The 26,894-nt window shown below is 39.9% G+C and overlaps 1 protein-coding gene across 1 annotated transcript in view; it reads right to left on the minus strand.

Annotated features, from left to right (window-relative positions):
• Positions 1 to 26,894, minus strand: part of INPP5F (inositol polyphosphate-5-phosphatase F) — a 58,017-nt gene that overhangs the window by 24,500 nt on the left and 6,623 nt on the right. Inside the window, exons 2-5 of the mRNA XM_023762640.1 lie at positions 15,950 to 16,030; positions 5,802 to 5,938; positions 2,596 to 2,724; positions 1,386 to 1,727 (exon numbers count right to left, since the gene is read on the minus strand). Of these exons, the coding sequence (XP_023618408.1) occupies positions 1,386 to 1,727; positions 2,596 to 2,724; positions 5,802 to 5,828 (498 nt within the window). The 5' untranslated portion in view covers positions 5,829 to 5,938; positions 15,950 to 16,030. The remainder of the gene's footprint in view (positions 1 to 1,385; positions 1,728 to 2,595; positions 2,725 to 5,801; positions 5,939 to 15,949; positions 16,031 to 26,894) is intronic.

Raw genomic sequence — 26,894 nt, forward strand, 5'->3', positions numbered from 1 at the left:
ACTCCAGGTCCTATCTCACGGTTCTGTTTTATGGAGCCTACAGGTAGGATCTTGGAAGGTGGCTGGAAACAGTAAAGGGCCGACCTGCCTTCATGATTCTTATCATCACTCCCATTATTTGTGTTTTTTCCCTTCTAGCAATACATGCAGAACTCTTGGCGGGAACAGAGACGTGTTAGTGGCCAAATGCCACCTTTATAGCAAGTCACCAGTTCTCAATGGAAATGCTAAATATCTGCAAAAACTCTGCAAAACAGAGCTCAACACATCAGCAAGCAAGACAATATTCATTACAGACACCCTTACTGCTAATCCTGCCACAGAGTTCTGGTGGTTCCAGTATCAGCATCATAAAGAGGCAAGAACTCTTTCTCGATAGAGACATGATAGATAGCTAGTGGTAGGCATTATCTATCTACTAACTCCCACCAAGAAAGAGAAATAGAAAAAAGGAGAAAGGTTTGAAAAAAATTTTAAATAATATACTTATTTAATCCTCACCTGAGGATGTGTTTATTGATTTTTATTTTTAAGAGAAAGGAAAGAGAGAGTGAAGGAGAGGGAGAGAGAAGGGGAGGGGGGAGGAGAAGAGGAGGGGAGGGGAGGGGAGGAGGCGGGGAGAGAGATATCAATTGGTTGCCTCTCCTATGTGCACCAACCAGACACTGAACCCATATCCTAGGTATGTGCCCTGACCAGGAATTAAACCCGAGACCTTTCTGTGTAGGTGACGCGCTCCAACCAACCGAACCACAATGGCCAGGACAAAAGGTCTGAAATTTCTGAAAGGCTAAGAAAAAGATAATATATGATCCTAATCAACTATTTGCCCACTTTGTGTCCAAAACAGTAACTGGCACACAGCAGGCCTTCCACAAATATTTGTTGATTGACTGAATAAATTAATTAGTTGTCCTTGGACAGTCATAATTCTCCAGCATAATGTGACAGAGTAAAGAAAGACTGTAATCACCAAATCTCAATAACCTCATCATATTCCCTATCTTCCCTGATTCAAATACTGGCAGTACGAGAATGTCCTTGGAGATCTGTCCAGATGAGGAAACAGGAAAGTTAAAAAACTTGGTATTATTCAAGGACAACTGGGCTTCAACATTTCCAATGGGTAAACAAACTACCTCTTTTATAGGAACTCTGAGGACATTAGTTCCCCAGTCTTAAATGACTACTATCCTATGGCAACCTGCTAAAAAGCTAGGCCTGTGGCTAAGCAATAGTGAGCTACCTTAAAATACCAAATGCCTTAGTTTTCCCTGGCTAAATGATTCCATTCTATAGGGAAAAACATTAGAGATTTTAAGACAATTTTAAAATATTTGCTTAACTATAATTATCTTAGAATATTTTAGAAAACAACTACTCACACCAATCTCAGTAAGATCTTGTATCATATATTTATTCCAAAAAAATCGATCATCAACCTGGAAAAGGTAGAGAATAAACAGTTCAGAAACCTGTTGTTTCAGTTTCCCGATAAAGCCAAATAAGTCCATAAACTGCTCTGGAGGGCAAACCCTGCTCTGAACCGTGAGAGGTACCTTCTGCCAGAGGGGCCGGGGGTCCCTCTCTGCAGCGCTTTGCCTCTGCACTGAGTTGGTCAAGTCATAGGTCAAGCTGTAGTAAAAGGATTCCGAGTCCATGAACATCTTCAGCAACTCTTCGAGCAATCTTCTTTCCAACTTTTCCTTTTCTTTACTTTCCTTGACCTGTAAAAATGTGGATCTACTATCACTGCAGAAATGAAATGTAAAGACAGCCTATGTGGGAAATTCACACCTTCCTAGGAAAGAGGTGAAGCTAATCACTAGGACAGTGGTTCTCAATCTTCCCAATGCCACGACCCTTTAATACAGTTCCTCATGTTGCGGTGACCCCCAACCATAAAATTATTTTCGTTGCTACTTCATAACTGTAATTTTGCTACTGTTATGAATCGTAAATATCTGATATGCAGGATGTATTTTCATTGTTACAAAATGAACATAATTAAAGCATAGTGATTCATCACAAAAACAATATGTAATTATATATGTGTTTTCCGATGGTCTTAGGCGACCCCTGTGAAAGGGTCGTTCAACCCCCAAAGGGGTCGCGACCCACAGGTTGAGAACCGCTGCCCTAGGACATGCAGAGGCAGTGCTGGAATATGACAAGTGGTTTCAAAATAAGTTCACTGGCAGGAAAATTACCCCTCAATTTAAATCTAATAAAAAATAAATTCCAAGCCCATATCAGTTAAATTCTTTTTTTTCTTATTAAATCTTTATTGTTGAAAGTATTGCATATGTTCCCCCCTTCCCCCCATTGACCCCTTCTAGCCCACCCCCTACCCCGCCCCAGGCCTTCCCCACCCCACTGTCTGTGTCCTTGGGTTATGCATATATGTGTGCAAGTTCTTTGGTTAGTCTCTTCCCACCCACCCCCTCTCCCCTGCCTTCCCTCCAAGATTCCGCAGTCTGTTCTATGCTTCTATGTTTCTGCATCTATTTTGTTCCTCAGTTAATTTTGCTCATTAGATTCCACATATGAGTGAGATCATGTGATACTTGGCTTTCTCTGACTGATTTTGCTTACTTTCTTTTTATTAGGAGCAGATACATTGGACTTAATATGCGTAAAGGTCTTCAGTAAAAACTTTGAGTCATCAGGAGATGGTATAATCTTCTCTGGTTTGTTAATTCCAAAATGATGCTTCTTACAGAGCTAAATAATAGGGAGAGAGAGAGAATTCATTATTATTAATATCTACTTGCTAAATGTTCAAATGTGAGTCCAGCAGTGGATGCTACTGCTCATGCGCTGTGGTTCAAAGTAAACCTCAAGAGTTAGAAAAACGACCAAGGAGACAACTGGTCACAGGAAACACAGCTGTGCTTTCAGTGATTAGAAAGCTACAGTAGACGACAGGCAAAGAATACAGGGCAGGATATACTTAGGATTTAGGGATGAGAAATTCAGGTTAGGATCATAATTATGGTTAACATAACTGAAAAATAAAATGCTCCAGCTGAGGTTAATTAATGCTTTAAAAACTGGCATCTAAAATTTTAAATTTTAAACGTGCAAAATGTACGTTTTCTATGCTCCAAGGGCATTACTCCACAGCTGTCTGTGCTAAAAATTCATTCAAGCCAGTTAACTGGGTGTTCTGGTTTAGAACATGTCAAGAGTCTGCTCTACTGGGAACCTTAAAAGCTGGACAGGTCAACTGCATCCTCTCCTCCTATCCTCATACACTAACCAATCAACAAAAAACATAGTCTTTGGGTCCAGAGTTTAAATCTGAAGAAGCAGTATGTAGAGGCTTCAGGAAATGTGTGGGCCAACTGGCAAAGGTGAGGAAGAGGATGGGGACGTGTTAAGACCAGAGAAGGCACAGAAGTTCTGAAGACAACTACCTGGTTAAAATCAAGTGTTTTACATATAATTTCACACACTCCCTCCCAGGTCTTCACTACCCTATTGCCCGTGTTCATGGTAACTCCAATCTTTTGTTCTGAGCACAAGACCCAAATCCGTAACATCTGCCTGCTATTGACACACCAGTCCCTCGAATTCAGCATCTTCAAAACTGATCAACATCTGTTTCTCAAATCTATCTCGGGCAACTACTATAGCACCCACGGGATCACTTAAGCAAGAAAGCTAGGAGTCATCTTCCATTATTCTCCTTCCTAAAGTCTCTCCTATCAAACCCAACCACTTGCTGCTGATTGCTACTGTGTTAATTCAGGTCCTAATCTTTTGCCCAGACCAGTATTTCTCAAAGTGCTTAACAGACAGAATTATTTATGCACAATTATCTATCCCATTTAGTGCAATGACCTAACAGCTTCCTTTCATGAGCTGGGGAGTCTCACTCTAGCACCAGGCTTCCAGTACCAAGCATGGTTTCAGGCCCCCATCTTTCCTGTAGCCCTTCTAGTTCCCTTTACTGTATAGGGGACAAGTTTCTACTTGGAACTGCCTGCTTCTGGATCCAGAGTCCAGGAGGCCTATGGCCCCATTCAAACTACTGTTCTGTTTATGGTCCATGAAGATACCATCTCTCCAGGCCTAGCAATATCTTCTTTGTTTTTCTTTTTATTTACTGATTGATTTTTTAGAGAGAAAGGAAGGCAGAAGGAGAGAGAAACATCAATGTGAGAGCAAAATAACCACTGGCTGCCTCCTGCACATCCCCTAGCAGGGATCGAGCCTGCAACCGGGCCCCTGCCCTGACCGGGGAATCACAGCAGCAGCCTTCTGGTGCATGGGACAACACCCAACCGAGCACCCTGGTCAGGCTCTTTTCTTTTGTTAATCTAACCTCTTCCTGGGCTTGGGCCCAATACCCCTTAACTTCCTTCCTTACCAACAATATGCCAAAATGTACCCTAAACTGACATGAAGCTACTGATGTCATCACTTACCTCCCTTGGTATGAATTTTCTCCTGATTCATTATTCTCTAAGAAATATTAATGTGTTGTATTGTGGAGTAACACCTCAAACTCACAGGGCATATATAAAATAAATGGAATAACCTTCTCAATACCGCCCCACCCTCCAAAATAAAAACTTGAACTCTAAAACAAATATGGCCCCAAAGGTTTCAGATAACCATTGTGATCTGTATAGGGAAGCACAAACACTACAACATCTTCCCCAGAAGTCTATCTCTACCTCTTAAAACTGATTTTTCTAAATAGAAATTTAAAATTACTTTGAACATAAACATTTTCAATGAATATTCTAGAATCCTCCATAGTTACCTTTAGAAAAAAAAGTATAGGCCACTATATTTTTAAAAAGGTTAAATGAAGTCCTACACAAAGTATGGATAGAGAAAATGAAGTCTGAGATCCTTTCCAGTCCTAAAAGGCTTTGTTTAGACAGGGTTCTTGGGATTACAACACACCGTGTTGACAGTGGATCGCTTTCCCTTTTCCAGAGGCCCAGCCAGGTCTGTGCCGTGTGTGCTTAGGCCTTTATCACAACCCTGACACACATGATCTCAAAGAGAAAGCCACCGCCACAAGCCCCACGGTGCTCCCTGATATCTTCTATTACTCTAGCAACTTACATTTCATAATCAAGATTAAGTAAGGGCTGCTGTGGCTGCTGTCTAAGAAAATAAAAATAAATGATTTTTACTTTAAAAGTTGCTATCTATCTGTGTCCATCTGGAGCTAAAATTTTAAACAGATGTCTGATGGGAAACTAAATATGGGAAATGATGCAGTTATCTATTAAGGCAATGAGATATAGCAAATACGATATGCAGACATGGAACATCAAGCCTATAAAACTTTAAAGGATTTTTTTTTTCCCCAAAAGAAAGAGCACCTCTGTTCTCATTTATTTGAACCCCACAGATTCTTCATACCCTTGTCTAGATTTTTTTTAATGGCACACTGCTTTGAAAAACAGTCTGGCAGTTCCTCAAAAAGTTAAACATAGAGTTACCACATGACCCAGCAATTTCATCACAAGGTATATACCCAAGAGAAAAAAAATGCCCACCAAAAATTTGTACATTAATGTTCACAGCACATGCCCACTCCCCATCACCACCTCAACCAAAGCAGCTCTGATCTTATGCATCTCATATACTGGATTTCACCGATTTGGAAACAGTTTCCACTACTAAAATGGAGTTTAAAAACCATAAGATTCAATTATTTTAAAGACATTATCCATGTCTAACATTGTATGATTCTGGTCTATTAAACCAAATCCTCGTAATTGCTATTATATTCATATCACGTTTCCATAAAATTTCCTGAGAAAGCACCTTACCTCTAGCTCAAGATCCTGAGGTTCCATTTCAGAAAGTGACAGCACAGCAATCTTGGTAACTTTACAGACCTCATGGTCTCCTGGAAGTTTGCCCACCAGCGCTTTCTGCCTAATTAAAATAAGCCACCATGGAAAATCTGAAACAGAAAAGTCATTATTAATGTCTAGTCTCTATAAAGTGCTACTGTCCTGGGAGGCTGAAGGTGAATAATCCAACCACAACGTGCATTAGATATAACTCTTTAAAGCAGCGGTTCTCAACCTATGGGTCTCGACCCCTTTGGCGGTCAAAAGACCCTTTCACAGGGGTCGCCTAAGACCATCCTGCATATCAGATATTTACATTACGATTCATAACAGTAACAACATTACAGTTATGAAGTAGCAACGAAAATAATTTTATGGTTGGGTCACAATATGAGGAACTGTATTTAAAGGGCCAGAAGGTTGAGAACCACTGCTTTAAAGTAAAGGACACAACAAAATATAAACATGGCCCTTAAACATATGAAAGGGTGTTTAATCTCACTTGTTAATTAGAGGAATGCCATTTTCACCCATCAGATTGGGAAAAATAAAAAAGTAAGATAGTACATTTGCTGGAAAAGCTGTGGAGAAGCAGGCACCCTCATACAGTACTGGTGGGAGTACACACAGATACAATTTTTCTGGAGGGAAATTCAGTGGTACCTAACAATAAAACATTTGCACTTACCTTTTAACCTAGCAATCCCACTGTTGTAAATTCACCTTAAGGTACACAACAATACACAAGTATATACAGTTAAGTCTATTCATTGCAGCAATTTGTAATTGCAAAGAACTGGGAAGAACCTGAATGCCAAGATACGGGAGAATGATTGAATAAACTAAGGCACATATACTCAATGGAGTATTTGGCAGCTATGAAAAATAATTAGAAGTGTTCTATGACTGATAAGGAGTGATTCCTGGATATATTAAGAGGATAAACTGGATATATTATTAAATCAAAGTACAAAAGTAGAGTATTCCACACTTTATACAAGAAAGAAATGAGAAAATGTTGAGTATCTGCTCATTTGTTCAATAACAAGAGGCAAGATAAATCAGAAATTAATGAGACTGGTCACCTACAGGAGACAGGCAGAAATGGAACGGAAGAAGGGGGCAATGGGGATAGTACAAGGGAATGAAAAATAACAGTCCTCTGAGTATACTCTTTTGTTAGACATGGTAATGTTTCATGTTGCCTCAAAAATGAATAGCTCAAATAACCAGAATGTGGAGGAACCCCAAAATGAAATGCAAACCGTAACCCAACTCAGCTACAAATGGAGAATGTAACCCACTATAGGAGACAGGGAGGACAAAAACTAAATAACTTTGGAAAAGAGTATTTTGTAAGGATAAAGGCAAAAACAACTGAGCATGATACTGCATTCTGGTTAATGAATTTGTTTTTCAGAAGGGTATGAATTAACAATACCAAAACTACTTTATGTGTACACTAGGACTGAGCAAATTAGTAAATATACTAGAGCCCCGGTGCACAAAAATTTGTGCACTCAGGGGTAAGGGGTCCCTCAGCCCGGCCTGTGCCCTCTCGCAGTCTGGGACCCCTCGGGGGTGACCACCTGCTGGCTTAGGCCTGCTCCCTGGGGGATTGGGCCTAAGCTGGCAATCAGACATCCCTCTGGCAGCCCGGCAGCCCTCGGGGGATGCCCATTTGCCAGTAGGGAGCAGACCTAAACTGCAGTCAGACATCCTTAGTGCTGCTGAGGAGGCAGGAGAGGCTCCCACCACCACTGCTGTCTGGCAGCCATCAGCCTGGCTCATGGCTGAGCAGAGCTCCCCGCTGTGAGAGCGACTGACCACCAGAGGGCAGCTCCTGCATTGAGGGTCTGCCCCCTGGTGGTCAGTGTGTGTCATAGTGACCAGTCATTCCTGGTCTTTCTGCTGTTAGGGTCAATTTACATATTACCCTTTTACGATATAGGATAGAGGCCTGGTGCACAGGTGGGGGCTGGCTGGTTTGCCCTGAAGGGTGATCCGGATCAGGGTGGGGGTCCCGCTTGGGTGCCTGGCCAGCCTGGAAGACGGGCTGATGGCTGTTTGCAGCTGGTCGCACCCCCTTCAGGGTGGGGGTCCCCACTGGGGTGCCTGGCCAGTCTGGGTGAGGGGCTGAGGGCCGTTTTCAGGCTGGCGGGTGACTGAAGCTCCCAGCCTCTTTTTTTTTTTTTTATTCTGGGATTTATTTACCTTCTATAGCTGTCACTGGAGCTGAGAGCCGGCTCCAGCTCTGAGGCTGTGGCTGGCTGAAAGCAGGTATCTGGGTTTGTTTAGCTTCTATAATTGAAACTCTGTTGCCATCACTGGCGCTCTAAGCTCTGAGCCCGCTGGCAGCTGAAAGCAGGTTTCTGGGTTTGTTTAGCTTCTATAATTGCAACATTGTTGCATCTGGAGCTCAGAGCTGGGCTGGCAGGCGGGGAACCTTGGCTTCCTCCGTCACTGGAGCAAGCAAGCCTCCTGTTCGCTTCAGCTGCGTGGCTGCCAACCGCCATGTTGGTTGGCAGTTAATTTGCATATCTCGCTGATTAGCCAATGGGAAGGATAGCAAAGTTATGGTTAATTACCATGTTTCTCTATTATTAGATAGGAGGATTGAGGGGAAGAGTGAGGAAGATGGTAAAACAAATGAAAGAAATCTTAATACAAGCGAGAAAAAAGAAAATACTCAGAAGCCTAAAATAGTTACCTTTCCAATCCAAGTTTTAACTTCTCACAAACACTTTTTAATTAAATGAGAAATAGTCTATGAAAGACCGCATGTAAAATCAACCTTTCAGTTTATGAGTTTATATCCTTAAGAAAAATATACCAAAAATAAAAATAATTAAAACAGTTGTTTCAGGAATTTTTTATTGTAGAAAAATAACATGATATATATTTCCCATATGAAAAAAGTTTTGTTGGGATACATAGTATTTCGATTTCCCCCACTTTTTCTTCCAAATATTAATCAACTCTCACATTAGGAACAGTGTTTTGAAGATGCTTTTCTAGGCATTTCATAAATGCAAGAGTTTGAAAGTGTTTTATAATTCTTTATGGAGTAGGGTGGAAATCTACTCCAAAGTTTCAAGGCTTTTACAGGCCATTTCATTATTCATTATCATTAAACATTAACCAAGAACCTACCATGTGCTGGGAAGGCATGAATCAAGGTTACCAAGCACCTAACACACAATAACCCTAACACGTAATAAAAAATAATACACTGTAGAATGTCAATACATTTATTGAATAAAAAGAAATCCTTGCCCGGCCGGCGTGACTCAGTGGTTGATCATCAACCTGTGCACCAAGAAGTCACTAGTTCGATGATCGGTCAGGGCTCGATCCCCAGTGTAGGGTGTGCAGGAGGCAGCCGATTGATGATTCTATCTCATCATTGATGTTTCCATCTCTCTCTCCCTCTCCCTTCCTCTCTGAAATCAATAAAAATATATTTTTTAAAAAAGAAATCCTTACCAGAGGTTCTTAACCTCAAATAAGTAATTTCTATTTTACACTGAACAATTTAGAGTGTTGGCAGCTGACCAGACAAGCCAGCATTAGAAAGTCCTCTTCCATGTTATGCCTTCTTAATGCAGTTTACTTTGGATTCATTTGTATTAATATCATGAATTGTAATCTTAGTAAGTTACAGTATGACAAACATGATATGCATAATCAAATGTAATAAATTTCTAATAAACCATCTAATGATATAATACCAAGATATAAAAATACTAACTTTCAAACACAGAAGTTTTACCCCATACATAAACTCACTTGAGAAACCAAAAGGCATCCTTTTTTCCACAAAAATATTGGTATTGCCAATATTGAAATTCAACTTATGAACTCAAACACAATTAAAAATAAAATATGCATATTTTACAGTTTAGTTAGGTACTCACACAGAATAAATCTGAAAAGTGGAAGTGCTCCTTTTAAAAAACTATTACAGATCAAAGTTCAATATACCTGGGAGGTTATGAGAAAGATTAAATCTGACAAAATATGCCCGGCTGGTGTGGCTCAGCAGTTGAGTATCGACCCAGGAACCAAGAGGTCACTGGTTTGATTGCCAGTCAGGACACATGCCCAGGTTGTGGCTCGATGCCCAGTAGGGGATGTGTAGGAGGCAGCCAATCAATGATGTTTCTCTCTCATCATTATTTCCATCTCTCTCCCTTTCTCTCTCTCTAAAAATCAAAAAAATATTTAAGAAAATAAAATTCTGACAAAATGTAACACAAATAATCTCAACAGAGAAGGAATTTTGTAAATAGTACCTTCCCGTTTCAAGGAGGCTTCAATGTTCTGGACTTCGAGGTCGGAACTCAGACTCAAATTCTAGCTCCATCACTTATTTCCGTGTACTTGGCAGCACAATACTTAACTGCTCTATGAAATGGACTAAACTGCCTACTGCAGAGAGTAGTTGTGAGGATGAAATAACCTTTTAAATTCATATTATCATTACTAAAGCTAATGTTTACCAGACAGCAAATCATACTAAAGCTCTCATTGAAACAGAAGCAGTATCTAAAGCAGTGGTTCTCAACCTTCCTAATGCCGCGACCCTTTAATACAGTTACTCATGTTGTGGTGACCCCCAACCATAACATTATTTTCGTTGCTACTTCATAACTATAATTTTGCTATTGTTATGAATCGTAATGTAAATATCTGATATGCAGGATGTATTTTCATTGTTACAAATTGAACATAATTAAAGCATAGTGATTAATCACAAAAACAATATATAATTATATATGTGTTTTCTGATGTTCTTAGGCGACCCCTGTGAAAGGGTCGTTCGACCCCCAAAGGGGTCGTGACCCACAGGTTGAGAACCGCTGATCTAAAGCATGTCCCGAGAGCCAGGTCTCCAGCAGAGGCTGAGCTCCGCAGGGGCCCTGCCAGGCTCCTCGTCCCGTCTCTCCTGTGCCTTGAGGATGGGGTTTTCTAGTGGCTTTTTAGAAAAGTATACAGCAATGTTAGCAACACTCCATCACTGAAATATGTAAAATATTTCATGTCCTTAGTGTCATAGCAATAAGTCTCTATAGACAGCAGAGGACTGAAATTATACACTTAAAACCCTGTGCATAACCCACTTTACATTTTAGTGACTGAGACATCTTCTCCACTTCAAAAGGAAAAACAGGCAGATGGCGAGCACCACTTTAAGGAGTGAGAGCTCATTGATGAACTGCCTGTGACTCTTCAATCCTACTTGTAGTAATTCCCTTAATTACTACATCAAGAGCCTCTACTGCCAAATTAATCAAGATTCCTGACAATTTTCAAACTATTTCTGAATCTATCATAGAATATATACTTTTGCTTTCTATATTCCGTTATTTCTTACCCCAACAGAGCTTATCCTTGTCATAATCTTCAAAATAATCTCAATTTAAAGAGCTTTTGTGATCCACTTAAATTCTCCAGCCTAAAGCAATCTTTTCATGAGTAGCTGTGTGAAGATACAGCTATTTCCCCAGCATTACACAGAGAATAGAAACTACAGACACACAGAGAAGATAATGTGAAGACACAGGGAGAAGATGGCATCTCCAAGCCAAGGAAAGGCCGCAGAAGAAACCAACCCTGGTGACGCCTTGATCTCAGCCTTCAAACTGCCAGAATTGTGAGAAAATAAATGTTATTACAGGTACTCAGTTTGCAGAACTTTGTTATATGGCAGTTCCAGCAAACAATACAGTTCCTACGTCACACCTGCTTAATACTTCCAGAGCTCAGAGTTCAGTGACGGTCATGAACAGCGCACCCACGCCCTTTTAAGACTGTCAATGACATCTGTTCAAATAAATGTATGTTCCTATCTCACCAGGCAAGAACAAAAACTCATGTATTAATATGTAGAGAGTAAGTAGGAGGATGAAAACGTTTAAGAACATACGTTTTATTCCCCTTGTCCTCTCCCCCAGAAGGTAAGATGCTCCCATGGGAAAACATGCCTGCAGTGATTATCTGGTTCTGAGGCATACCAAAAGCACACCTCCCCTCACCCGGGCTAATGGTGTGTGTGGCCAGAGCAAGAGACATAACGGGGTCCAGAGAAGGGAGGAGGCATCCCCAGGACAGAATGAAGAAGAGAAGGCAAGGAAGAGTAAGATGAATGCTCAAAGGGTGAGGAGCTGGGGGCGGAATGACACATACAGGGTGAGGCTGCAATTGTCTCCATGGGTAAAAAGCAGCAGGGAGCCCAGAAAAGATTTCCCTTCGTTCCCCCCCACCCCCACTCCCTTTGTTAACAGCCAAACCTTAAAAGTGATGTGACAAGGGGGGAAAAAGGTAGAGATTAGAAAAGGGAAAAACAGATACTTTCCCTGTCCAACTTTCTTTTTAAATAATTTTTTCTTTTTCCAGTTCACTCTATTCCCCACCGTTACAATATAAATATCCTATATAACAGGTACCCCCACTGCCTACCAACCACTTGTTTTTGGTCCAGAGAAAGGCAAGTGGTGCAACAAGGGGAAGCACACGTAAATGACCACAGGAGCTGACCATACTTTCACAGCACCATAAAATCATCCGCCAGTAAAATGTTTGTTCATTGCTTGGAGGAGATAACTTCAAGGAGAGTCCTTGATAGCTAGTCAGTCTCCATGGTTGTAAGAAACATCAGCCCAGCCAGTGTGGCTCAGTGGTTGAACGTTGACCCATGAACCAGGAGGTCATGGTTCGATTCCTGGTCAGGGCACATGCCTGGGTTGTGGGCTCGATCCCTAGTGGGGAGCATACAGAAGGCAGCCAATCATGATTCTCTCTCATCACTGATGTTTCTCTCTCTCCCTCTCCCTTCCTCTCTCTGAAATCAATAAAAACATTTTATTTATTTTTTAAAATATATTTTATTGATTTTTTACAGAGAGGAAGGGAGAGAGATAGTCAGAAACATCGATGAAGAGAGAAACATCGATCAGCCACCTCCCACACATCTCCCACTGGGGATGTGCCCGCAACCCAGGTACATGCCCTTGACCGGAACCGAACCTGGGACCCTTCAGTCCGCAGGCCGACGCTCTATCCACTGAGCCAAACCGGCTTCGGCTGAAATCAATAAAAACATTTTAAAAAAAGAAAAGAAACATTAGATATTGGTTGGTTTGAGGGCTGAGGCTGGTTTGAATGCCATAAGAGCAAAAATTTTGTCTTACATACACAGAAACAGAGAAAGGCAAATGAAGAGAAGGAGGTAGGAGAGGTATAGGGAGAAGCAGTGGTCAGAGACCACCTGACCCAGAAAAAGTAATCTTGGATCCCTATACAATGTCTACTTCTTGGTTTTGGCCCCTAAGATTCCTTATAAAAATTTGGGGTTTTTTGTTCTGTTTTGCATAAGCTGATAGGTTTGTATTTGCAACCAAGAGCCTTGATAAAATAGTGATCTGTAATTTATGAAGCACCTTCAGGTATACTATCTCATTGGAGACTGGCAATACCCTAGGAAAAAAAGAGGGCGGTCAGTTTTACTCTTGTTTCACTGCTTACAAAGCAGAGGCTTGGAGACATTGTGCACCCAATGAGCCAGCCTCCTGGGATGCATGCCCTTGTGACATCCCCTCCCATGTCGACTCTGGATTTGGCTTTGTGACTTCCTTTGGCCAATGGGACATTAGTAGACTCAGTGACAGAAGCTGATGCTTAATAAACCCCTGCCTGCTGCAGCTTGTCTTCTAGCCACCATCCTAAAAGGATAGGTATCCAGGAGAGAGAAGACCCAAGGAGAGGCTATGTGAGATGAGATATGAAGGAGATGCCACAAGCAGGAAAACTGGGACACCTCAGGCAAGCTCCCTCCCAGCTCCAGGCTGCCACAGTAATGACCTTGGCTAACAGAATAAATGAAAAGGATGTTAAGCAAATTCCCTTTTATCTCAAAGCTAATAAATAAAGCTGAATCCAAGTCTTCTGATTGAGTTCAGTGATTTACTCACTGCTCCAAGATGTGAAGAAAAATAACTCAAAAATTTCATATACTTCACTTAAACAATAGAAAACGAAATTAATTCAGAACACTCAGCTGTGAAATTATCTTGTCAGCATATAAATGAATTAAAAATATATGTATGTAAATGTAGACAGGTAGGAGAGTGTTACTAAAATACTTAGCATGGTTACAGAATCTCTAAATGCTTTTCTCTTCTGTATTGAAAAATTTTTTTAAATATCAAAGGCAGAATATACAAAAATGCTTGGGGCAATATTATTTCTAATAGTGAAAAAATAAACAAAAAACCCACACTATTACCCAGTGATAGGAAACAGGACAAATTATGGTATATTCATACAATAGTGTAAACAAGGGACTAAAGTTTCATAAAGCAACATGGATAAAGCTAAAAAAAATGTAAAGTTGAGTAGGAGAAAAAGCGAAAGAATACAAACAGCTTAATCACTTATTAAAAAATTAGCAACATATCTGTTAGGGAATACATATGTAATAAAAGCAATAATGAAAGGCAAAATTCAAAATGGCAGGTTCTCTTGAAGGGAAGAAAGCAGGATATACTTGGAGAAAGGCATGGTGAGGGCTCCAAAGACATTGGTCATATTTCATTTCTTAAGTTGAGTAGTAGTATAAATGTTTGTTTTATGATAACCTATACCTTATATCTGTGATAAACAGCTTTTGTATCTAAAATATATTTCAAAATGAAAACAGATTTTTTAAAAACCACCAAAAAACCTAATAAAGGAAAATTAGATTGTCTCCAGCAATATATGCTTTATACCCAGAAATCAACCTAACTCACAAATGCTCAATAATTTTATTTTACAATAAAAAGGGGCACACTTTAAAAACAAACAAACATGTTTATATTGATTTTCAGAGAGAGAGGAACATCGACATGAGAGAGAAACATTTATCAGTTGTCTCCCGCACATACCCCGACCAAGGATCACTAGGGATTGAACCCACAACCTGGGCAGGTGCCCTGATCAGGAATCGAACCAGCGACCTTTCAATGCCACAGGACAACACTCAATCAACTGAGCCATACTGGCCAGAGTAAAGGGCACACTTTTTTACTCCTAATTACACAGCAATAATGGTAAAGCCTCCAAGAGCTCAAAACTCGTATTAAAATGGATACGAAAGGAAAAACAGATATTTAAGTATAATGCTTAAACTATTTCATTTAGTCATTTTCAGGATATTTTGGGACCCAACTATGTAACATCTATTTTTTCATGAACAAAATTCCCTCTGAACCCAGGGCACAGGTGTCTGTCCTTCCAAGAGGGGACCTGCTGAATTACCTAGACTAGCGGTCGGCAAACTGCGGCTTGAGAGCCACATGCGGCTCTTTACCCCTTGAGTGTGGCTCTTCCACAAAATAACACGTGCAGGCGCGCATGTACAGTGCGATTGAAACTTCGTGGCCCATGCACAGAAGTCGGTATTTTGTGGAAGAGCCACACTCAAGGGGCCAAAGAGCCGCATGTGGCTCGCGAGCTGCAGTTTGTCAACCACTGACCTAAACCTTCCATCAATTTGTCTGCCCTGGATAGGGCCCCGGGAAAGGACCACACCCCATACTAAGAAACCCACACTCTTCCCTGGCCAGTTAATTGTATCAGGAATGGACAGCTGACCCAAAGCCAACAACAGCCATGGTCTGCCACTGCCTTATTCCTACCATCCTCTCCTTTGAAATCAGTGCAGTTGGGGGCTATCTTTCCATCAGAGCACCTACCACCATTATCAAATAATTATATGTTTGTTTCGGTGATTATTCACCGATGTCTATTTTCTCTCCTAAACTAGAAGCTCCATAAGGGTGGGAATGGGTCAGGTTTTGCTCACCACTGTGTTCTACCAACTAGCACAATTCCTGACACATGCTAGGCATTTGATAAGTGCTGTGTTTTACGAGGAAGAAAGGGTTGTAATATTATAACTCCTTTTTCTCTAAAGTTTTATTTCATGAAACTTATATGGCAATATACCCACTTTGGGCAGACCCAAAATTAAGGCAAAGGAATTAAAGCCATAATAGAATCTACATTTATCATCAAAGAAAAAAATGTCAAAATGCCACAAAAAATTTGACAAGTTTAAGGAGTTTATAGAAACATACCTGAATGAAGCTGAATTTTCCCAATAACACCTTCTACCAAACCCAAGCAAATGGGATTCCAGGCAAGAAGTAGATCAGTAGCTAAAATAAAGTAAGAAACAATCATGAGAAAATATTCATCAGAAAACAAATTAAAACAGTGTATTAAAAGCAGTATATTAAAATATGATCAATGTCCAAAAAGAGCAGTTATGAACACCCAGAACTGAATACATTACTATCAAGCAATTTTTGAAAAAGCATTAAATCAAAGCCTGAGAAAGGCTTCTGTCAATAAGGACAATTATGGGGAAAGAACTGACATTCTGAAACTCTGCTCAGTTGGAGGCAGTACTCTAGCGCCCTTCAGTGGGGGAAAGAGGCTGGTACACTATAAGACAACAGAGATGCCGGCAGTCCTATAGTCATAGCTAGTCCCAAATCCAAAGACAAGGCCTGAGAAACTGCCATATAGAGATGTCCACTTACTGGATCTCAGTCTGGAAAATGCCCTTTCCCCGAGAATCGTACACCAAGCAAAGAAATCCAGAAAGCCAGGGCTCTTTTATGGGACTTCTAGGGCAAAAATAATAGGAACAAGTACTGAGTGCCTGGTGTGCGCCAGGCATCTCAGCCATAAAACAATGATGTGGGTGACTGTTTTCTCAGTTCTCACAAATAACTTATGCCATTCTAGACACATAGGAGACAAGTTAATTCATTACACACATTGGGTGTCTGAGGACATTAGGGCTAATTCTCTTGTGGAACCCAGATTGCAAAAGGCTGTGAAATACATGGATATAAATGTAACATTAATGGTAGTTCAATAGGCTGCAGGTTCAATCCCTGGCCCCAGTTGTGGTGTGTGTGGGAGGCAACCAATCAATGTGTCTCTCACATCAATGTTCTTCCTCCTCTCTTTTCTCTTTTCTCTTTCTCTCTCTCTCTCTCTCTCCCCCCTCCTCCCTCCCCTCATATCCTCTCTCCCTCCCTTCCACTCTCTAAAAATCAATGGGAAAAATATCCTCAGGTGAGAATTAAAAACTAGAAAAACTAAAACAATAACCAAGTTTTGTGGTATAAAGACTAAAAATAATAGTTACTGATAATCTTTGAGGTTCAAAATGAGAACCAGTTAAACCCATTAAGACTGAATTCATGCCGAAACCGGTTTGGCTCAGTGGATAGAGCGTCAGCCTGCGGACTGAAAGGTCCCAGGTTCGGTTCCGGTCAAGGGCATGTACCTGGGTTGCGGGCACATCCCCAGTAGGAGATGTGCAGGAGGCAGCTGATCGATGTTTCTCTCTCATCGATGTTTCTGACTCTCTATCTCTCTCCCTTCCTCTCTGTAAAAAATCAATAAAATGTATTTAAAAAAAAAAAAGACTGAATTCATGGTGGGATGATCAAGGACAAATGTCTAGCTGTAAGAACCAGAGATATGAAAGGAGGACAAGAAAACAGAAGATGGTGACATTAAAATTCCAGGTGTAAAAGTTAACCTTTGAAAAGGAAGGATACCACTTTTTTCTAAGTCTAGAAGCCAAGATGAAAGACTAAATATAGAAATGGAGAAGAAAAGCAGATGATGTATTGGATGGCCTTGATTCAGTAAAAATAGGAGTCAAGTCACCTTTGCTTTAGCAGGGGAAGGACAGAGGCACAGAGAGGCAGCAGAGGCGTGGTGTGGTGAAGAGACTTCAGAAAGTCAATTTGTGAATGTTCTGTGTGTGTTCAAAAGCATGCATATTTTTAACTTAGTGTTTTTAAGGAAAAAGGGTATCAATCCATTAGTGGATCATGAAATCAATTTTGTATGAAATTAGTATTAACAGCAATACAACAGAATAGAGCAGAAAACAGAAAAATTGCACCATGTAGGGAAATATTTTATGAAACCTTTGTTTCTGGTACATACATATGTGTTCAACAGGTCATGATTTTTAAAGTATTTCTTACTGTGGATCTGAAACATTTGAACACACTGTTTAACTTTGGGGCTAGGGCTCATTATATCAACTTGGTTGATTATTTTGTTCAACTCCTCTATGTATTTGCTAATTTCCTTGACTGCTAAACCTAATAGGTTGTTGTTGTTTTCTTTTAACTCTCATGTTTTCTGTTTTTTTTTTTTCCATTTTTCTTTCTTAAGCTTTGTTTTACACTTGAGACTATGTTCAGGATTACTATATCTTCCTGGTGAACTGCTCTATCAGGATGTAATAACTGCCTTTATTTTAAATGATGTTCTTTGCCCCAAAGTCTAGCTTGCCTACCATTATTATTGTGAAGGAAATACATTAGATATAAAAAGGGATAAATATGAACATTGCTAATCCATTGTATTCCTTCTCCTATTCCCCACAGCTTTAGAAACTAAGTCCAAATTCCTCGGGAAGGCTTGTAAGGCCTGCATGGGCGGGTCCTGTGCACCTCCTCCTGCCTCCCCACCCCGAGCATCCTGGTCTTCCTGCAGTCATCCCCAAGTGTGCACAGGCTGTGTGTGGAATGCTGCTCCCCACCCACTTCTGCCGGCTCTTCATTCCAGACTCAGAGCAAGGGTCACTGGTGTTCGCTGACACATTCCCTCTCCACCCTCCTAGCAGAACGGAGCAGGATCTCTTTTGTGACTCCCCTGAACCATGCTCAGATTTCCATCATAGCAACTTATTTTGGCTTAATGCACCTAACTATTGACTTGTCTGTCTCTCTGACTGAGCAGGAAGCTCATCAAGAACAGGAAGCTCATAAGACCTACTCTCATTTAGCTTTATATCCTCAGTGCCTGGTACACAGCAGGCTCCAAAATGCTAAGTAGACAAATGAGCATATGACATAGAATGGAGTGGCAAGTTAAAGTCAGATCATTTGCTGTGAATCGTGTTAGAAGGGCTCACTATTTAAAGTGGCAAAGTTAAAGTACTCTGTTCTATTTCAGGTAAAGGCTTCAGGGCTGGCAGAGACACAGGGACTGTCCAATACCACATAGCTTGTCAAAATCAAAACATCGTTTCCCATTCTCAGTCCAGGGCTCTTTCTAGTATACCTCTAACACCGCAAGTTTCCCTACCAAATGTTCTCAGGTATAATATTCTCATTTTATTTTTGTATGGGACTTTCAGCTCACCATCATTCCAGCTGCACAAGCAGGATGTGGGTGACATCCAAAATGCTTTTCTTCCTCAGAGTCCTATTGATTTTATCCCCTCAATATCTGATGGATGTTTTTCTCTCCATCCCACTGCCACTATCTTTGCCCAGGGTCTAGACCTCCCCCATCTGGATCATTAAAAAGCTCTTGTCTGCTCTATATCTAGCAGGCTGCTTAATACATAAAAGGCATTCAAATATGCATCGAATGCAATGAGGACTCCAGACAGTTTGGTTCTGCAGGACCCTAACGTAAAAGGCAGGGAGCTGCAAGAACACGGCTGAAGAACTACACCGGGACCCACTCAGGAGAACAACAGATAGTGAGTTCAGGGCTATTTCCTCCAGACAGGGCAGATTTGCATTTGAGATTGAACATCAGGGTCAGTGTGTAGAGGATGAACATGAGAGGGCAAGTCTAAAGCCAGAGATCCAGATAAGCGTGTGTACAAGGACAGCCTCGAGCTGACTCTGGAACTGGAAGCCTGGACAGAGTCTAGAGGTGCAGGCATGATGTGGGCACAGCTTGAATACATGTCCCAGGTAAAGAGTCCTGGCTCTACTATAGTCTCTGAAGACCTCTCAGTTCTATTTTCTCTTGTGTAAATGAAAATTTCAACTAACTTATAGGGTTTTTATAAGGATCAAATGAGAGAATTATATGAAAGTGTCCAGCACAATGTCTGGCACATAAATGTTCAGTAACTTTTAGCTCAAGTTGGGAAATGTATATGCATTTAAAATTCTAGGTTCTTACCACTCAGTAAATCTCTCCATAGATTTTTATTTCAAGGATCTATGTACAGCTTTAAAAAAAAAAGAAAAACTTCAATTTTTTTACTTATTAAATCTTATGGTAATGCCATAATTCCTGAAAGCCTCCTCGAAGTAAAAATTTTTAATGAAAATCTCAATATCTAGATATGTCCCCAAAATTGTTTTCTCTAATATGAAACAGATCCACAGCTCTGATGCAGCTCAAAACTAGGCATCCAGTCTTAGTCCCAGCAACCCAGTTCAGGTTCAGATCCAAATGGCAAATCAAGCATGACTGCCAGCTTCCTCCCCTCGAAATCCCCCACACGCAGGGGTGGCGGGGGGTGGAATCTAGAAGTATAGGCTAAAGGGAGGTAAAATTATACCTGGGAAAAAGACATGGATATTGGTAAATTTTAGTTATGTATGTGAAAATAAATACTGGATTTTAAGAAACCATAGAAAAATATAAGTAGAATATGTAACTTTCGATCAGCAATAGAGAGGCACCTAACAAATATTTGAGATATCCAAAGGAAGACAGGAAAGGTGATAGAATAAAAAGAAAAAGCACAATAAATGGAAAACAAGGGTAAACAAGAGATAACTCCTAATATATTAAAATAAATGTAAAGTTTCAACTAACCAATTAAAAAGACAGACTATTACTAAGTCTCAACCCTTCTATCAGTTTATTTAATTCTATGCCTACTTTGTTTCCTACTATATACCTGAGGTCTAGGACAGTGTTTGATGCATAGCAGGCATTCATTCAATAGTTATTGAACCAAATGAATCAATAAATGAGTAAAAGCAAGCATGAAAAATGGACTTCTACCAATTGCTTATTTTCACTGACTTTTAATAGGGCTACCAACTTAAATTGTTATTGTTTTTAAAGGAAGTCCTAAAACAACAATCTTTGCTATACAAGCATTTTTAATAAAAGCATTTATCTTTCAATAAATATAATAAATGATGAGCATGTGATTTCTCACAATGAAAGACTTATCTAAACATTCAAGGGAAATGATCTTAAAATCTATAGCTGGTGCCCATGGTTTCTCATACCAATATAGAGACAAGAGACACAAAACAATAAAGGAAGGCCTGAAGCAGGCAATATAACTGGCACAAGAAAAGAGGCTCAGTGTGTCTCTGAACTGATGTGCCTTTGCTGCCCAGTACAGTGCCTGGGACACGATACGTACTTCATAATGTGTGTGTGTGTGTGGGGGGGGGGTGTTTAAACCTCACCCAAGAATATGTTTATTGATTTTAGAGAGGAAGGGAGAGGGAGAGAGAGAACTAGAGAATCACTGATGTGAGAGAGAAACATCAATTGGTTGCCTCCCACATGTGTCCCAACCAGGGATCAAACCCGCAACCTAGTTATATTCTCTGACCAGGAATCAAACCCACAACCTTTTTTGGCACACAGGACGATGTTCCAACCAACTGAGCCACCCAACCAGGGCAGTGTGCATCCCCCTCCCCCCAATCTGTTACTCTTTAAAAAGCAAGCAGAATCAGTTGGCATTAGTGGATTCTGTATAGAGGAGATCTGTAACTGATATTAGCCTACGCATATGTAGCAAGTACACTTAGTAATGCACACTATCACTACTCAGGAGGCAGAAGGCATTGGAATGGCAAAGAAAATGGCCAGTGGCCTTATACTACCCTTCCACAAAGAACAGCCATGTAATTGATCTGCTCCAACAAGCATATTGCTTTCTAATCTTCCCTTCAAAAAGTATATTCCAATGTGGCAGATAAATTCAAAAGAGAAATGTTTGAAATTTGCAAGTAGGTTTTAAAATTTAGGATTATCAAAGTCACATAGTAAAGAGAAAAGTTGCTTACAAATTACAAAAGTATAGCATTTTACAAATAATGCCAACTTTTAATTAGTGAAATAGAGCAACATACACTAAAAGGCATAAATATTTTGTTATAAGCTCAATTGCTTGACCAATTAGGTCTACACTTCCAGGTTCATTTGGCAGTACAGGGCTTCTATTTTCATAGGCCCTCCTCTTCCTGGTACACAGAAAACAAGTGATTAAATACTGGGTGCCTGCAGAGTATGAGTCATTCATTCCAAAAGCCCAGAGTGACGGCACTCCCTCAGCCCAAGAATAAGCCTGGGTTTTTCACAACTGCTGAAGTTTATGGGCAGTTGCGTTTGTTTTAGGAAAAAAAAAAAAGGTACCAAGGTATAATCAGACCCAAGTTTTATTTCCTGCTAAAGACAATGGATATTATTGGTCTGAAAAGACAAACACTAAAGTCAGACAGATAAGTAAAAGGGTTCTAAAATGAGAAACTGAAAGTTCCCATTGTTAGCTCTTCCATGCTTCAAACCTCAGAATTTAATTTGGCCAGGAAAACAGATAAAGTTGATTCAGGTGTCATCTTAAAAATGCAAAATTTGATACATTTCTTTGAACTCTAATGGTGATGATTTTCTGGCATGCAGCAAGTTAAAAAGCTAATCCAATTTAGAAGTTCTAGCAGCTGGTGATTTCCCAGTGTGAACTCCAATTCAATGGTTGCTCATTCTGGCTGTTCATGGTCAGCATCTAGGACAGTGGTCGGCAAACTGGGGCTCGCGAGCCACATGCGGCTCTTTGGCTCCTTGAGTGTGGCTCTTCCACAAAATACCAACTTCTGAGCATGGGCCACTAAGTTTCAATCGCACTGTACATGCGCGCCCGCACATGGTATTTTGTGGAAGAGTCACACAAGGGGTAAAGAGCCGCATGTGGCTCGCGAGCCACAGTTTGCCAACCACTGATCTAGGAGCTTTATAAAATACTGATGTCTGGGCCCCACCCCTCAGCAAGTCTGACTCAATTGGTTGGAGTGGGGCCCTGACATAGGTGTTTTTAAAGCTCCTCCAGGTAATTATAATGTTCAGCCAAGTGGAGAATCACAGTAGCCTCCCCTTATCTACAGGGGTGGAGTGGCACAGTGGATGCCTGAAACTGCAGACAGTAGGGAACCCTATATTTACTATAGTTTTCCCTATACTTACATACCTATGATCAAGTTTAATTTACAAATTAGGTGATTTCATGGTCAAAAGATTTATTCTTATCATAGATCTTAGCAACTTCAGCAGACGATTTTTTCGTCCCTTACTAAGTGGAGAATTTTCACCTTTTCACTTAAAGAAAGCAATCTACAGCTTCTATGGCACATCTGAATTGCCAGCACCACTACTCCTGCGCTTTGTGGCCGTTAATAAGTAAAATAAGGGTTCTTTGAACACAAAGCACTGCCATACCTCAGCAATGGATCTGATAACCAAGATGGCTGCTAAGTGACTAACGGGACAGTATGAGATTTCATCACACCTCTCAGAACAGAGTGCAATTTAAAACTTGTAAATTATTTCTGGAATATTCTATTTAATATTTTCAGGCCTCAGTTGACTGGGAGTAACTGTAACTGAGGAACAGGAAATGTCGGATAAAGGGGGAACTACTCTATTGGTCTAAGTCAGTGGTTCTCAACCTCGGCTGCACATTAGAATCACCTAGGAATCTTTTTAAAATCCTGATGTCTGGGCCTCATCCTCCGGAAATTCTGTTTCTTTGTTACTAATGTTGTGGCCCCACCCCATAACAAAGAAACAGAATTTCCGGAGGATGAGGCCCAGAAATCAGGATTTTAAAAAAGATTCCCAGGTGATTCTAATGTGCAGCCAAGGTTGAGAACCACTGGTCTAAGTGATTATAGGTCATTGGATGGAACGTGGATGAGTAAGTTTACTTTTACCCTATCAGTCTGATTCAAAAATGATACCTGTATCATGTACAACTTTAAACTCTTTAATGTAATAAAGTACCATAAATTGCATAAAGATCTCATAATACAGTGAGCTGGCGTAAGCTAGTACAAAGAATTATATTTCAAAAAATAACCCTAAGAGTACTTAAAAGATGAGATACTATCTAGGAAGGGGATCTTAAGAATATCTAGACTTTTCTATTAAAACAGGCATCTAATTATAGCAAAGAGCCCACAAACTTTTGATCATGATCATGAAGGTTATTAGAAATTGGTTTTTAAACTCTATAATATCTACACTAAAAATTATTGATTCCTTATCTGAAGTATAAAGTCCTAATAATCACATTTCAAGAAAGACCCAATGCAACTCAAAAAAGAACAGAAGATAACTAAAGAAAAAGACTTTCATGAAAGCTCAATCAATGTAGAAAGGTCCTGGGAAAACCTAGTGGAAATGTATAAAATTATGAGAGGTATGGAGATTACAGTACATTCAGAATAAGAGTGTAGGAGACGCGTGTTTAAAAGATATAGTTTGGGAATAAGTGAAGGGAAGTACAGCCTGTCACAACTTTCCAAACTCATTACTTACAGAGGCTGAAAATACAACCAGTTTAAACAAGGATCAGATAAATCTTTGAATAATAAATGCATAATGCATCACCCAAGAAACATAGCAATGTGTTTAGATATGTCTCTCACCTTCTGCTCCCCCCAAAAACTGTCTTTGATATAACTTTCAGAAATAGGATTCTGAGAACTAAATCAGAGCACAGCTGAGCTAACAATTGGTATTTTCCCTTCATTTCAGAGCTCTTAAACCAAGATGTATAAAATTAGCACTTCCTTCATTAAATAAGTGCAACCTTTCTCCCAGCTGCTACTTAAATAATTTCCTAGCTTTCCCTGAAAACTTTGTCCAAAGTTAACTTATCCTCTCCCATCTAGGATTGTCTGCATAGTAGTTTTGCCACCATAGGGCCTAACCAACAAAAAGCTCTGCCTTCAAACCCACCATCAGATCAAATGAAGAACTCTACTAGATCAAACAAGGACCACCAAAGAGTGGAAGAACCTGCACTATTTCACTCTAGCCAGGTAGGCACTAGGCATCCTCATAAACTGTCATTTTGCTTTGTTTTGGTGTTTTGCGTACCTAATTAGAATGAAGGCACTGAGCATACAAAGAGTTATTTCTGGCAAGACACACACACAAAAGTCCATACGTGCACAGAGCCCGTTTCTTCCAGGGCTTTCCACTCCTATAGAGAGAAAGAAACTCTCACAGACTACTTCAAGAAATTTCACAGAATCAAATAAAAAAGTATTCTTCCTTCTCATTTTATTGGAAAAAAATAAATTTTTACCATCTCGGAAAAACAAACACACAGAGACCTTGAACTTCAAGACAGCTCAAATCTTCCACAGAACTGTCTTGTATAGCTCTATCACAGTATCTGTCACTCTAGACTTCTGTGCGTGTCTATCTCCTATTGGACTACAACCTCGGCTAGGGTAGACAGTGTTTTAACCATCTTTTCACTTTAGCACAATGCCCAACAGAAGGTCTTCAATAAATATTTGTTGAAAGAATAAATGACTTCACAGAAACTCGGCCTTAATATATTTGGAAGGAGAAAGAAATAGAATACTAAAGTAGTTAGAAACGAGAAGGGGGGCTGCTGCTTTGAGATGAGGGAATTTTTGAAAGGTGTAAAGGGGAATAAATGCAATAGCTACCAGAGGAGAGACAAATCCTGAAAGTTAAGAAGCACCACTGCCCAGAAAGGAGACTGGCAAACTGTGCCTCTGCCCATCACAGCTATTCCACAGAGGGGAAAAAAATGTTTAAATCTGCCATAAAAGCAATGTATAATACTGTGAAGCATCATCATTATATATGCAAACTACTAAAATTAAAAGCATATGGCATGTTTAAAATTTCCTAATATTTCAGTTTGATGCTATGATTGCTTCAGATGGTATATACTGACCATTGCAGAAACTGTAGAATTTGAAGTTCAGTGTAAATGAAAGCTGATTCAAAGAATAAGATTTATAACGAGTTAATATATTGTTAAATATCCCACTGTCAAGTTGAAGAAATGCAAAGTTAAACTTGAAAGAACCTGAAATCAAAATGAAGTAACTTAAAGAAGGAACACTGACCTAAAATCAACCTGTATTTAATTCAGCCAGCCTTACCAAAGAAAGCAGGCAGGAGTGGATGCTTTTTCTGAATGAGCAGTTTTTTTAAGGGTCTCACAGCAACCAGAAAGTGAGTCATTCTAACAAAGCATGGGCTTTAATTAAGATACTATCAGTGTGTCTTGTAATAGTACTACAATGCTAAATGTTCAGTGTTTATCCTCACTTCTAAAATATTATTTATATATTATTATCAACTACTGATAAAAAAATATTTCTCCATTTTGTTAAACATTCTCTAACTCAAATGTTCTTTTCAATTCAATTATGGTCAGTTGACACATAATGATGATTTAGATGAGCTAAGGAGTAATTAATTATTTGTTAGAGGTTCTATGACACTGCTGTTACTTCTCAAACTTGTGTTCGTTAGAAAGGCTAGATTTTAAAAGGTAATATTTTAAAACATATTTGAATATGAATAGAACAGTTAACAAAAAGATGCAAAGAGAGGTAGTAATACAGCTTATAAAGATCTAACAGTTAAACCCCCATAAAACCACACCAGACTATGGCTCTGAGAATAAATAGCACAGCCAAACTAGTTTGATTTTTCCAATAGTCTACTATCTGTAAATACAACAGTTCATTTTGTCATAAATCACAAGGACCAAATCATTAACAAACTTTTTTTGCATAAGAAAAATAAAAATGTCTTCAGGTCCCATTTATTTTCATTCCAAAAGAGAATAAATTTCTTGAATCTTAGACTTAAAAGTTAAATTCCCCCCCTTTACTGAATAAAATAAGAAATTAGTTTTAGTTAGTAAGAGAGGCAGCATTCTGGCCTTCTATTCTTACATTCTCCATTTAATCCTCCCAAACAATCTCTTTGCTGCTCAAAGTACAAAGGGCTGACCAGGGACTAGCATTATTTCAATTCATTCAGACAATTTTTACATAAGACCTGCTGTGGGCCAGGTGCTAGGGATATGGTGATGAATTTACATCTCCGCCTCCTTGCTCAAATGAGTTAGGCTGCGCAGGTAGGACTATGGGAAGCCGTGCAGCTAGGCATCCTGGAGCAGCACCAAAATAGCCAGGTTCC

The sequence above is a fragment of the Myotis lucifugus genome, unplaced genomic scaffold (assembly GCF_000147115.1).
Source record: "Myotis lucifugus unplaced genomic scaffold, Myoluc2.0 scaffold_255, whole genome shotgun sequence".
Classification (NCBI taxonomy): Eukaryota; Metazoa; Chordata; class Mammalia; order Chiroptera; family Vespertilionidae; genus Myotis; species Myotis lucifugus.